The sequence below is a fragment of the Caloenas nicobarica genome, chromosome 6 (genome assembly GCF_036013445.1).
Source record: "Caloenas nicobarica isolate bCalNic1 chromosome 6, bCalNic1.hap1, whole genome shotgun sequence".
NCBI lineage: Eukaryota > Metazoa > Chordata > Aves > Columbiformes > Columbidae > Caloenas > Caloenas nicobarica.
The window spans coordinates 10,821,419-10,833,868 of NC_088250.1; the positions used below are offsets into that span (position 1 = coordinate 10,821,419).

Here is a 12,450-nt window from a genome sequence, read left to right on the forward strand (position 1 = left end):
GCTTACAGGCTGTCATGCAGTAATGATCTTCTGTAGAACTAAACTGTGTTCCTTATCAAAGTTTGGAATTCTGATGACAAAAAGAGGAATGCATGAGCTTTTGTGAAAGCTAAAACAGGAAAGAAAAAAAACAACAAAAAAACCCCCCCAAACCCTCACTTTCTCTGGACAGCTCCACACTTGTCGAAAAACAGAAGCCGAAACTGTCACAGATTTTTCTCTTTGAAATAACAAATCTGCACACACGTACAGATGGGATAAAGGGACTGATTGAGAATTGCTCTCCATTTTCCTCTTGTGGTCCTTCCCATCACAGAGTGAGCCCTCACATTCATGGTCTCACCGTTACCATGGTGAGCAGAAACCAGTATATCATGTAAGAAGAACAAACAATGATTCGCCAGATCTTCTGAAGTAAAAAAAAGAACCAAACAAACAAAAATCCCACAAGGGAAGGGATAAAAAAAAAAATCATGACAACTTGTATCTCAGCCTTTCTCTAAAAACTCATTTCTGAGCATCCAGTCTGTTTTACAGTGTATCTGGCTGCAGGGTTCCGTGGTCCTGGACTTTCTTGGGTAGTGGAGAGTCCCCTGCCTGGTAGGCTTGGCCCAGGGGTTTGCAGCCTGCTGGGAGATGTTTATCATTACAGCATGGTCAGAACCGCCACAATACTCAAAGGGACCCCCAGCACTGTGTCTTCTACTGTTGTGGGAACCATGACTCCCAGCAAAATACATCTCTGCCAGACAGATGTGACAAATTCAAGCCCAAATCAAGCCATGAGTGTGAAAAATGCCTTTGAGGAATAACTGAGCATTTTACCCAAAGCAAGTGATTATCCTTACTTTCCTCACAAGAAAGACTTTCATAACTGTCACATTTTATGGCATTTGTGAATATGGATCTTTCCAAATCATAAAAGTTAATAATCCCTCCTTTATGACCAGCATAATCTCTAACTCCATACAAAGCTCAGTAAAATAATTCTTGCTCTTAGTTACATTTTTATTATTTTTTTGGGGGGGAGGAGGTATCCTTATAGTCAATTTTGTTCTGAAAATAAAGAAGTCATGGAAATCACTTGACTTTTTTCTGCCCATTAACTACACTGAAAGGAAATCTTCTGCAATACTCATTTCCCACACATTAGGAAGAGCAAAATAAAGTAATTCTGAAGAGATGTAGGAGACCTAAGGCTGTCGCTACCTTGTATCTGAGTATAGTGCTTTTTCATACTAACATAAGTCTTTCCTCATGAAAACAGCTCATGTAGATATAGGCAAGTCCATATCAAGCGGAGCGGCCCAGGCTCTGCTACCTGCCTAGCTATGGTAGAGCACTGTTAAGCCTAATCTAACTGTGTCAGTATTTAATCACTTCCCAAGCGGGCTGTCTAGCCCAGTTTCTTGCTACTGCAACTCTTTTCTAGAAGTAACAGAGCAAGCAAGATTACAGATGGCTTCTGTATATCTGTGGAAGCCATTGACAGCTCAGCAATAACTCATGAACAAACCCTTTCGTTCTAGATGAGTTAATATCTCTTCAAGTGACGTAGATGGAAACCTGTTCCCCTTGGTGAGGGTTCCCATGAGTGCTGAGCCTGCGCAGGGAGAGGAACAGCTTTGTGCCTTTACGGTGTGCCATGCATAACCAAGAGACATTTCAGAAGCACCTCCCAGCCCATCTGCAGAGCGAGAGGGGAAGGGAGCCCCATCTCCCTCTCATCCGACTGACAGCCGACACTGCAGCCAGCACATTTTATTCACTCTTTCTTGCCTTTTGCACCTTGGGACATGCCTTCATGGTTACCAGGCAACAACAATAACAACACCACACATATTTGCTGCCTTTAACTAACTAGCATGTTCCAAGACCAAACACTCATGGCCTGGAGTCTCGATACTGCTGTTCTGGCATGTGCCGATGGCGGGGTTTGAAAGCTGTAAGTGCTTATCTGTCTAGAAGCAGGTGATTCATAAAATGGACTGATGCACTGAGAACCTCCCAGAACCCGACGGCTCTCAGATAAACTCATTTCAGGCTGTCACATCAACCAGGTCCAACTCAGGCAGCTGACATGCAGGTAAAGAGGGACATCCAGTGGCTGAATAAACTGGATTTCACAGGACAATGTGTTTTTTTACAGCTAAGAAAGATGTTTTCAATTTTCTGAAGCAGCTACAGATGCCATCATGATTCAGGCAGTAATAAGATCACTTTCAAAGATTCATGATGTTTAAAGGCAACTTGGTTTTAAAAAAAAAATAGCAAATCTGAAAGATACCTCCCCAGTAGAGGCCATTTCACATCGGAGAACAGGGTCAGCATCTCTCAGCCGGGACCAAGAAAACATTGGGGCCTGGTGAAAGAAAGAGAGGGGAGGAGGAAAGAGAACGAAAATTTAATGGATCATTTAAAACAAACCAACCAACCAACCTACAAACAAACCAAAAACAACCAAAAACCCTCAACATCCAGTTATACTTGGAAGTGACAGAAAGAGACAGACATGAATTAATCAAAAAAAAAGCACTGGTCAAGGCTGCTAAGCAAAGGAGCACTTGGCAAATGAGTTGCCCCAAAATCTTGATGATGGACTGGAACAAGTAAACATGTATTTCACCAATAAATCATCCTTCTGACTCTTACAGGCTTGCTCACACTCTGATGGCAGATTGCTAATCTGTGGTAGCCCACTATCTTTTTTACGACACATTTTAAAACAGAAAGGCTGTGAAGGATCTAATTTATGAAACAAGGAGAGATACTGTCTGAAGCCAGTCAGTTTTACTGAGAAAACTGTTCTCCAACAAAAAATTTTCATACACAGGAATCAAACCATTCCACAATACACTCTTTTGGAGTAAACCAGATGAAAATTTGCATGTGATTTTCAGATTTTCCCTCTTCCCCCCAAAATACAAACCCATAACTTTTTTTTCTTTTGTATGAAAATATTAAAACTCCTGATCCCTATCATTATCTGGAGACTTCAGTCACTGCGGTCTGACTTCTTTTGTCTAATTTGACCTTAAAAAAAATAGGAGAGAAAGAAACACTCTGTTAAAGAGCCAATGACCACATGTGGCAAACATCGAACAAATTTTCTGTTAAGGAATAATTTTCTATAGGGCTTCTCTACCCCTTAAACTACTAATGGTATTTGCACAAAGACAGCATCCTTGCTGCTTTACAAATAATCTATTTTTAAATCCAAAGATAGAATTCTGTTCTGGAAGTCTCTGAGGGTAACACTGCAGACAGGACAGCTGCTGTTTCATGACACCTAACAACGACCAACTAAAATGTGACAGCAGAAATTCACTGTGAAGGGTTTCACAAAAAAAGTCATGTGTCTTCGTGACTTTTAGATCAGTTTGCTTCTTCCATAAGTAAAGAGAAAATTTTTACAGTGGCCAAGCCTGCAGTCTCAAGCTGAGATATGTCAGTCAAGGTGCATTATTTTTAATAGAAATATTGTCTGAAAGGCAACAAGGCACCAGCTTTCCACCAGCTCCCTAACTTTCATCTGCCATGAACATGAAAATGCATCAGCAGGAGCAGACTCTGGTAGTGCAAATAAATCCTATTTAAAACATAGTCAGTCCTGCTCTATCCAGGATTTAATCTTGGTCAGGCCATGATACTTGTGTCACTCTGCAAGCAAACACAACAAACAAAATTTCAGTCACTAAAGCTGAAGCGGTGGGACTCCAAATCCGCAAAAGACCAGCTACGTTGAGACAGAAGAGTTTCATATTCTCTTTTCAGAGCATTTAAGAACTGCTGAAGAAACAAAATCCCATTTCCATGCATATATTCCTAGCAATAAAAACGTAAGAGGACAGAAGATATGATGCCTGAATGACGAGAACCAGGTTTAACTGGAATGTTTTTCAAAGTTTAGGATTTTTAAAGGCATTAGCAGGCTTTTTGTATTTGGTAAATCCGCACAGAACACAAGCAGTATAAAAGGCTTTGTAGTGAAATCTTCAAGAATGTAGTTGGGTTTTCCACTCTGCAGCCAGCATTCCCAGGAGAGACAAAACTCTTGACAGTTTAGCTAACAACAGTGCAGAAGCCCCTTGTCTATATAATAGAAATTTATATTAAAAAAATCGAGACTTAAAAAATTAAAAAGTCTCAGATTAGAATTTCAGATAATGCTTATCTGTGGCATCAAAATAAAATGTAAAGCTATTTCTAGACTGACTGGCTTGCCAATAACCTGAGCTGGCCTGGGCCACAGATTTGGCTTGCATTACAATAGGTATCAATATTTTATTAGCAGAAAGATGTTAGGTGTTTTACATTTCCTCAATTTTCACTTGATTTGGAACCTATTAAAGCTTGAAAGTTTCTGTACAAACAGTTCTCATTATCCATTGTATTTTCTGCACTGGTGTTCCAGATTGTTATGATGAGGAACTTTATTTTTTTTTCTTTGACTAAGCATTCAAAAATACCTACAGTCCACTTCGGTATCTTGGGTGCTATATAAAGCTTAGTAATTATGAAAAGTAAAATCTTAGCCACAGTGAAATCAAAGGATCTGAGACTTTCGCCCTCATTTTAACTGGTGGTGCATATAAAGGGATTCTATGCATTCAATGGCCCATGTCACTGATCCCGAAGATAAAATCTGGGAGGCACTCGAAACACAAATCTGTACATGTCCACACATATATTAAGTAGTATTATGAAATAGCCTGAACTTCAGTGTTCAATTCTGCATGCGCATATTTATTATGCAGTTCATAAACATGATTTAGAGTAGGACAGAAGAAAGAAATAAACAGAGACTGATTTTGCCAATAATCACCGGAAAATTTTCCTTTGATTTTTTTTCCCTGTACATTTTTTCCCAATGTACATCATCTTAACAGAAACTGCAAAAGGTCAATTTGGCCTTTGTCCAATGAGCAAATTGTTCTCTCTGGGCATTGAAGTACTAATTGCCTATTAACGTGCTAGGTGCTGGTTCTGTTGTGGGTTTTTTTGGGGCTCTTTTGAAAACTATACCTTAATCCCAACATATTTAGAGGGAATAATGGGATGTTCCAGCGTGGGGAGGGATGACTCGTTAACCTCTTTTCCAATCATGACTTTTGTGGCTATGTCGATGAAGTCCACACCCAGAGTCTTTGACACAAAAGGGAAGGAGCGTGAAGCCCGCAAGTTGCACTCTATCACCTGACGGGATTAAAAAAGAGAAACAGCAGGGTCAGGCACTCTGTGGTGAAGAAATAGATTGATTCACATGTCTGGAAATCAGTCCTTACTCCTCCTGGCAGAGATGCTCTTCAGACTGCACAGAAATCATGTTTGATGTTACAAACAGCGAGGAGGGATGGGTAGTGGCCAGCTTGAGATACAAGGAGTCTGGTGTTCTGCAGCCGTTTCATCTCTATTGTCTGAAAATTAGAACTTTGGAAAATGTGTTGTACTATACCATAAGTTAATGTTCAAGAGGTGTGGAAACTTGGCATTAGGTACAATCTTTAGAAGCCCACCTTGTTCTTTTTCCATGGTAATGGCACTCTGTGAATAACTGGACTACCTTTATTGACTTTCCTCATCTGTAGGCCGAAGTCATTCAGTGACCCAAGCAAGAAACAAAGAAGTTCTGTATCCTGCTGAGAAGCCACCAGGGAGAACAATAGTAAAAGAATTGCTGTAAGTGAGAATGAAGGGGAAGTGAAGGGGGATAAGAACAGGTAAGTTAAGACAGAATGGAAAAAAGGTGCTATCCAGAGAAAAAGCAAGCACAGCTGAGGGAAAGCAAGGAAGGAAGAACTCCATTCTGTCCCTTTGTGGAGTTTCTGAATAACTACATGTGAAACAGAACAAAGGTGAAGAACGGTAAGTAGATTTTTCTCGACTAACAGCCCAAACAGGATCATTCACCAATAATGCATCTCTACCATGCATGTTTTCTTTCCATTCACCATTTCCTCAGTCATACTCTGCTCACATTCTTCTGACCTTCTTCCATTAGCCAGCTGTTACCCATAAAGGGTCAGACATCTCCTGTACTTCTGTTACTTATAGCTACTATGGCTACACTATTTAGGTAACCATCTTAATGGCTTATATTAAAGACTTAAACACTTAAACTGCCTTGCTTTCTTTCTGATGACTTGGAAGGCTTATTTTAATGATTGAAATAGCTAAAGATGAGCAAGGATATCAGAGATCTAAAAGCAAAGATATTCAGTTCATAGGATGAGGCGCAGGCCCAGTGCTGTCCATCTAATTCAAAACTGATGATTTTGGGAAGGACAACAGTCCACAATGAAACAAAGCTACTGCTGAGAGACAACACAGCCAGGCTCACCTCACCCCCCATGGCTGCACTGCATAGGGAGGGGAGGATGCTCCCTCCCACACGGGCAGGGACAGCTGCGTGACCAGGGTGGCACGGGTGACCCACACATCATCAGGCAAGGCAGGTTAGAAACGCACCACTGCTACTGCCACCGAGTTTTCACAGCAGGGACTGCAGGAGCCATACACCTCACTACCCAGAGCAGAGCCTGAATTCCTCCAACAATTAAAAGATTTCTTACCAACACATCGTTGCCTCGCACCAAAAACTGAATGTTGAATGGACCAGTGATGGCAAAGGCCTTTGCAATCTTTTTTGTAGCAGCTTTTACCTACAAAAATACATAAATAAAAATGTGTGTATATATATACATAAAACAAATAATTAAATCCCACAAAATAGACAGCATCATGTCAATAAATCACCTCACATGTGGATTCCTTTAAAAGTCACATCTCTCTGCCCTACCATATTTTTTGTCTATGCCTTCATTTTGGCAACAGCATTATCTTTCAGAAGCAAACATGTTTAATTTGCTCGGCAATGTAGAGTGTGAAGTGCCATTTGAGGGCAGAAGTAAAAAAGCAGCTTTGTGTGTGTGAGAAAACAAGGGAAAGAGAGAGAAAGAGAGAATAAAAGCCTGCCCTGTCTGTAGGAATTGCTACACTGCACACTGGAGTCTCTATACCTTTCTTGGTGAAATAATGAATGTTTTGTCATTTGAGATTTTCCACTTCGTTTTACAAGTGTCCCAAGAGGCTTTCACCAACATGCCTGTCCCATCACAAACCAGCGGGAGGTGTGTCAGTAGAAACACTCAGAAACAAATTGGGACAAAACACTATGGTTGTATTTTCTAAGTTTGTCAAGAAATCATGTGCCATTTCAGCACAAGGGTTTGAATAGTTTTGCTCCAGAAGATGACTATTTTCAGAAACGAGGCCCTCGACATTCTTGTAGAGCTGAAGCACAGACCATTGCATTACTGCTCTTGTTAGCTTCCAAGCAAATCCTTTCCAGGATCATATCATAGGAGATGGCACATTTCTTTTAGATAACACATTTTGACAATTAACTCTGTATCACTAGGTTTATTCTTGAAAGGGAAAAACGTCGAGTTTAGGTGAGGTTTGTTCATCCTGATATCCTTTCCAGAAAAGGGAGGAGGCTAGAAAGTCATACACCTGATGTAATCATTTAAGGATTGTGAGAGAAGAGGAAGTGGAAATGAACCATGGCATACATATGGATTAGACACTTCTCTGCTGCTACGGAAGCTGGTCCTAAACCAATGAAACAAAAAAATCCAGTGGGTTTGAAAGTACGTATATCTATTGCTTAAATTAATGGGATACAGTTCAGATGATCTTATGTATAGGATAGCTAACCGCAGGGGGCACAATGACATCCTACGTTTGCACATTTCATACTGGCCTATAAAAAACATAAGTGATTTGGTTTCTCCTTTGGTGATGGAGTTCTTCCAAGCAAAAGGGGAAAGTAGATGCAAACTCTTGTTTTCTATTCTCTTATCAGCGCTAGTGCAACACCTACCTTCTCCAAGGCCCCTTGGCTAATAGTCTGTGCAGGTAGCATGAGGGTGGCATCTCCAGAGTGAACACCTGCATCCTCCACATGCTCCGAAATAGCATGTGAGATCACCTGCAGACAGCAACAAGAGAGCAGTTGGTCACCGCATCCTCTCTCATGAGCTGTCTCCCATCTCCGTGTCCTCTGCTAAGTACAGCCCAGCACAGTCTTCTGAACAGAGATGTATCCAAAAGAGGATACAGACAGGGGAAAAAAAAGGGAATCACACAAGATGTTGAGGAGAATAGGCCTAAAGCAGACACAAGGCATATGAACAAGGGGATCACGTTAGTGTCTTCCATATTGCAGTAAAGCAAACTGCAAACATCATGAAAACCTACCACACTCTGGAGATCCTAAGGCATCCTTCTTCTCTCCAACACATGTTGACTCAGAAGGTAAAAGTTAGTTAGGCTTTAAACCAGCTCTCTAACTTCTGCTTGCCATGAACACAAAATAGTTGTCATTTCCTAGCAGAAACAAATATGGCCTAACACAATAATTTTTACATTTTTTTTTCCCACTCTTTTGTGGTGTTTTAGTCATGCAGAAAAGTGAGCAGAGGAAATTGAGGCCTAAGGATTTAAATTGAATTAATTGTATCAAGGTGCACTGCCTCAACACCAAAAAAGCGATCTTTTCTGCTGGTTAAAAATGAAGACCGAAAACAGAATACTTCTGTTAAATAAGAAGCTTGTGATTTTTTTGGTAAGAACTGTCTTTGATTAGTAATGAAATGCAAAGTGAAGTTGTAATAATAAAACAACTGTGGTAATATTGTAACACATGCTGATACAATTGTGATGAAAGTCATTTGTGAAGCCAGTGACTTGTGTATCCAGTGAAAAATTATATTCTAATTCACATGATTAAATATTGCTTAATAAAGGAACTATTTAGATGCATACGATAAGGTAGGTTGAGCTTTACAAGTATGATGTTTTTGAACCTGAGTTCATCTTTTCATGTTTCTTTACTCATCTCAGCATGAAACTATGGCCGTATAGTAAATCATTCAAACCACATATTTTTGCAAGTCTCCAATTCTGAAGGGAAAAAAAGTTTAATATTAAAGAAAATCAAAGTTCTTACTCTTCCTGCCTTGGCTACAGCATCCATTTCCACCTCACGGGCATCTTCGATAAATTTAGTGAGTACCACAGGATGATCCTGTCACCAAGACAAGAAGAAAGAATAAAGTTTTTATTTGAGAGTATTTGGGGAAGATCCAAGCACTCTACTATTCATCACTGGAAAAGCTTTGGAATCAGAATCCCACAAGACAAATCTATTAATAGCCTTATTTCCACAGATGAGTGAACTTTGCAAAAAAAAATATTAGGGGGAAATTTAGTTTGATTTCCCTAAAGCCACTGATGCATCAGTTTGAGTCCTCCATAATGTCACCATGACAGGGAAATCTGGAGCAAAACCACAAAGAGCTTTTAGGTGAGACCATGGTAGGAAGATGATTCATGATCCAGTGACCTCTGCTCCTGTCTCCTAAAGATGCTCCTTACCTCCAAGATCTTAAATTCTTCCTTCTTGAGCCTCCCAGTCACCTCGCTGGTGACTTACTTCGAGTGGTTGATTCTTGGCATACTTGATGACTTTGTATAGTGGCCATTTCCTCTTTTTAAAAGTCATACATTTAAGGCAACAGATCCATTATTTTCTCATTTCTCTGCCTCGTTTCCTAAGTCTCCCAAGGGAGAAGTTGCCACTAATTTTAGCTGGCCAGGAACAACCTGTCCTCGACACCCAGTACATTCACTTCTATACATGGTTTTCCTGTTTTCTTTCCTGCTTGTTTCCGGGATGCTAGCACACATTTCCCACTCTTCTTCCAGCCATCTGCTCCAACAGACAGTTAAAAATCTAATCCACATTCTTCCAGGCCAGCTTTATGTCTCAACATTTTACCTGTCCCATCCACTATTAACTGCCTGTTATTTATTAGAGAATAAAATGGAATAAATGACAGTCTGTGTGTGCTCAAAAGGCTCCTCTTGAAAAAATATAAAGCAACTCCAAAAGTTACCAGACACAGTTCCTTACATTTATCAGTGCAAGGGTAAATTCACAGGCAAGGACAATGTTGCAGCCTACACTGTTTCATAAATTTAGTGGCTTCTGTCCTTTAACTTTCTGTCTTGCTGCAGTTTTTCACCAGAAGATTTTATATGTGCATACAACATTGTTTATTCCAATCTGTCTCAACTCGCACAAGAAGTTTTGAACGCTACTGACAACATAAATGTGATAATGACACAAGACCATAACAGCAAAGTAGCTAAAACAACAGAACAATGCTGGTCAGGCACCCTATCTGGAGATGCTCTGTTCGGTGGAGTAGAATTAGGTAAGGCTTTGTAATCAGAAAAAAACCCAAGTGTGTGTCCCACAAAGATGCTCATATTCAGTTGTATGCTCACAGCTAATATTGCTAGCTTCTGTGGAAGTACTCACAGGCCACAATGCCTTGGATAAGGCTAAAAACCCCTCCCTAATTTAGGAGCAGAATAGAGTAATTTTGTTCTGGTTTGTTTTCTGCTAACTTACCTTCAACTATACTATGGCTTTTGTCAATATGAAAGTACAGGATGAAGAAAGAAGTCTTCCCTCAGCAGTTTGACTACACTAGAAAAAATTTAGCATGTAAGTCTAGTGTAAATCTCTGCAGGATCAGGGCCAGAGCACCCAAAGACTCATGGCATGCAGTTGGTCACATTTGCAGCAAGCTTCAGTTCCTTATTTGTGTAGCAGAACTGGACATCATAAGGATCCCATGGGAAAAATCCACTCTTTCCCCTAGGAATACATCACATATTGCCAGGACTCTATAACTTCAGGTCCCAGCAGGGCATCATGTACCAGGGGTGAGACCTCTCAGCAATGAAGAACAACCTCGCCCAACTCAAGTCAATCAAGCTGGGACAAGTTAAGCTGATCAAGGGCCACTTTCCTAGGCTTCAGCCTCCCACAGGGCACCCACTGCCACCATAAAGCCATCCAGCAGCAAAAGTGACCTGTCCCACTGAACGTGGCTTAAGGCTGCTGCCTTGCCTGCTTATGTGAGCATGGGGGGAAACACAATGCAGGGTACTCAAGATGAAGTACAGAGAGAAGCCAGGTGTTCTGGGAGGCTGAGCATTGCTGAGAATCTGGTTCCTACCACGAGCTGACCTCTAGTCTTCTGAGGATTAGTTACATGATTTCTTCTGATGGAAGTAACAGTGGTACTCTCCTGCTTTCAAAAAACCCTTTAAATTTGTTCCAAGATCATAACAACTGGTCCGCTTGCTTCCACACTAGCCCATCCTTCAGGATACTATAACTTTGCAAACTCTCTCCATTTCGTTCCATCTCTTCTTGCTGAAATGCTAAACTTCCACCATGTGCCTCATACAATTCAAAACCACCTGGTTTTGTTATTGTTCAAGGTTTAACCACCTAAGAAATCCCCTGAGTAAGCAGTAATGTGCCTGGTTTCCATAGCCAGTTGTGTTTTCAGGGAGTTCCTCTTTGACTTGTTTTTTAACTCCAAGATTCCTATGACAGTATATGACAGTAGTGGTTATGGTGCTACAGGACTGTTCTGAACAGTGATCATCCAAAAAAAAAACCCAACCAACAAAAACCCACCAAAAAAACCCAACAAAAAAACCCCAAAACCAAACAAACAAAAACAAACAACAAACAAAGGTGGGAAAACCTTAAGAAGAAAACAGACCAAAAGGCAAAGCCAAACTCAGAGACTGTTGAAAGGCCAGACTTCATATTCTGTACGTTCTTCATTCAACTTCAATCATTTAACTTTTTCCTCCTCCAATATTCCTATTTCTCCAAACATCCCTTGTACAATAACACTGATAGAAGGTATAGAGGAAATTCAGGCTTTGAGTTGATGTTCTGAAGCATTCATGTCTTTGGGCAATTGCTCAGATTTTTCTGAAGTACTAGACCAAATCCTTCCCTTTGCTAGAAAAAAAGACACTTAAAAAAAATTCCTCAAATTAGCTTTTGAAAAACATTTAGAAAGGAAACCAGAGCTCTCATCTTCTGCATTACATGGTCTGCAGATCAATAATCCCACTGGATTAACACTAAGCAGGCAGCAGTCTTGCTTTTGTATCAGAGGAAAACGGAACTCAGTACATGATTTGTAGTGTTAAATGTCACAGCAAAATCTTGCAAATGTTCCTGCATTTAAAAGCGTTAAAAAAAAAAAAAAGTAATTGGTGAGAGAGAAGGTACCAAGATGAAGTTTTAATGTGTTCAAAGAAGACAGGCAAAACAGTTCAGAAATTGAGTGAAAGATGCTATCAGTTCTATGCTAGATGGTATACCCTGCTACTAGCAAGCTTGGATGGTGTAGGAAGGGTCTCAGCCCGCTACACTACACCTGTTTGTATAATTAATACTTCAGAAATGGATGCCTGGTACAAGAGCTTACTGCTGGCCCCGCTCCATCCAAGTATCCCAGCGGTTTCAGTAAAGGTGCTTGCACAGGTTCCCAGAGTCTGCCC

General features: G+C 40.5%; 1 protein-coding gene across 1 annotated transcript in view; it reads right to left on the reverse strand.

Annotated features, from left to right (window-relative positions):
• CPS1 (carbamoyl-phosphate synthase 1) overlaps window positions 1-12,450 on the reverse strand; it is a 92,259-nt gene that overhangs the window by 9,090 nt on the left and 70,719 nt on the right. Inside the window, exons 29-33 of the mRNA XM_065637724.1 lie at window positions 9,014-9,091; window positions 7,886-7,993; window positions 6,573-6,662; window positions 5,026-5,196; window positions 2,288-2,362 (exon numbers count right to left, since the gene is read on the reverse strand). Of these exons, the coding sequence (XP_065493796.1) occupies window positions 2,288-2,362; window positions 5,026-5,196; window positions 6,573-6,662; window positions 7,886-7,993; window positions 9,014-9,091 (522 nt within the window). The remainder of the gene's footprint in view (window positions 1-2,287; window positions 2,363-5,025; window positions 5,197-6,572; window positions 6,663-7,885; window positions 7,994-9,013; window positions 9,092-12,450) is intronic.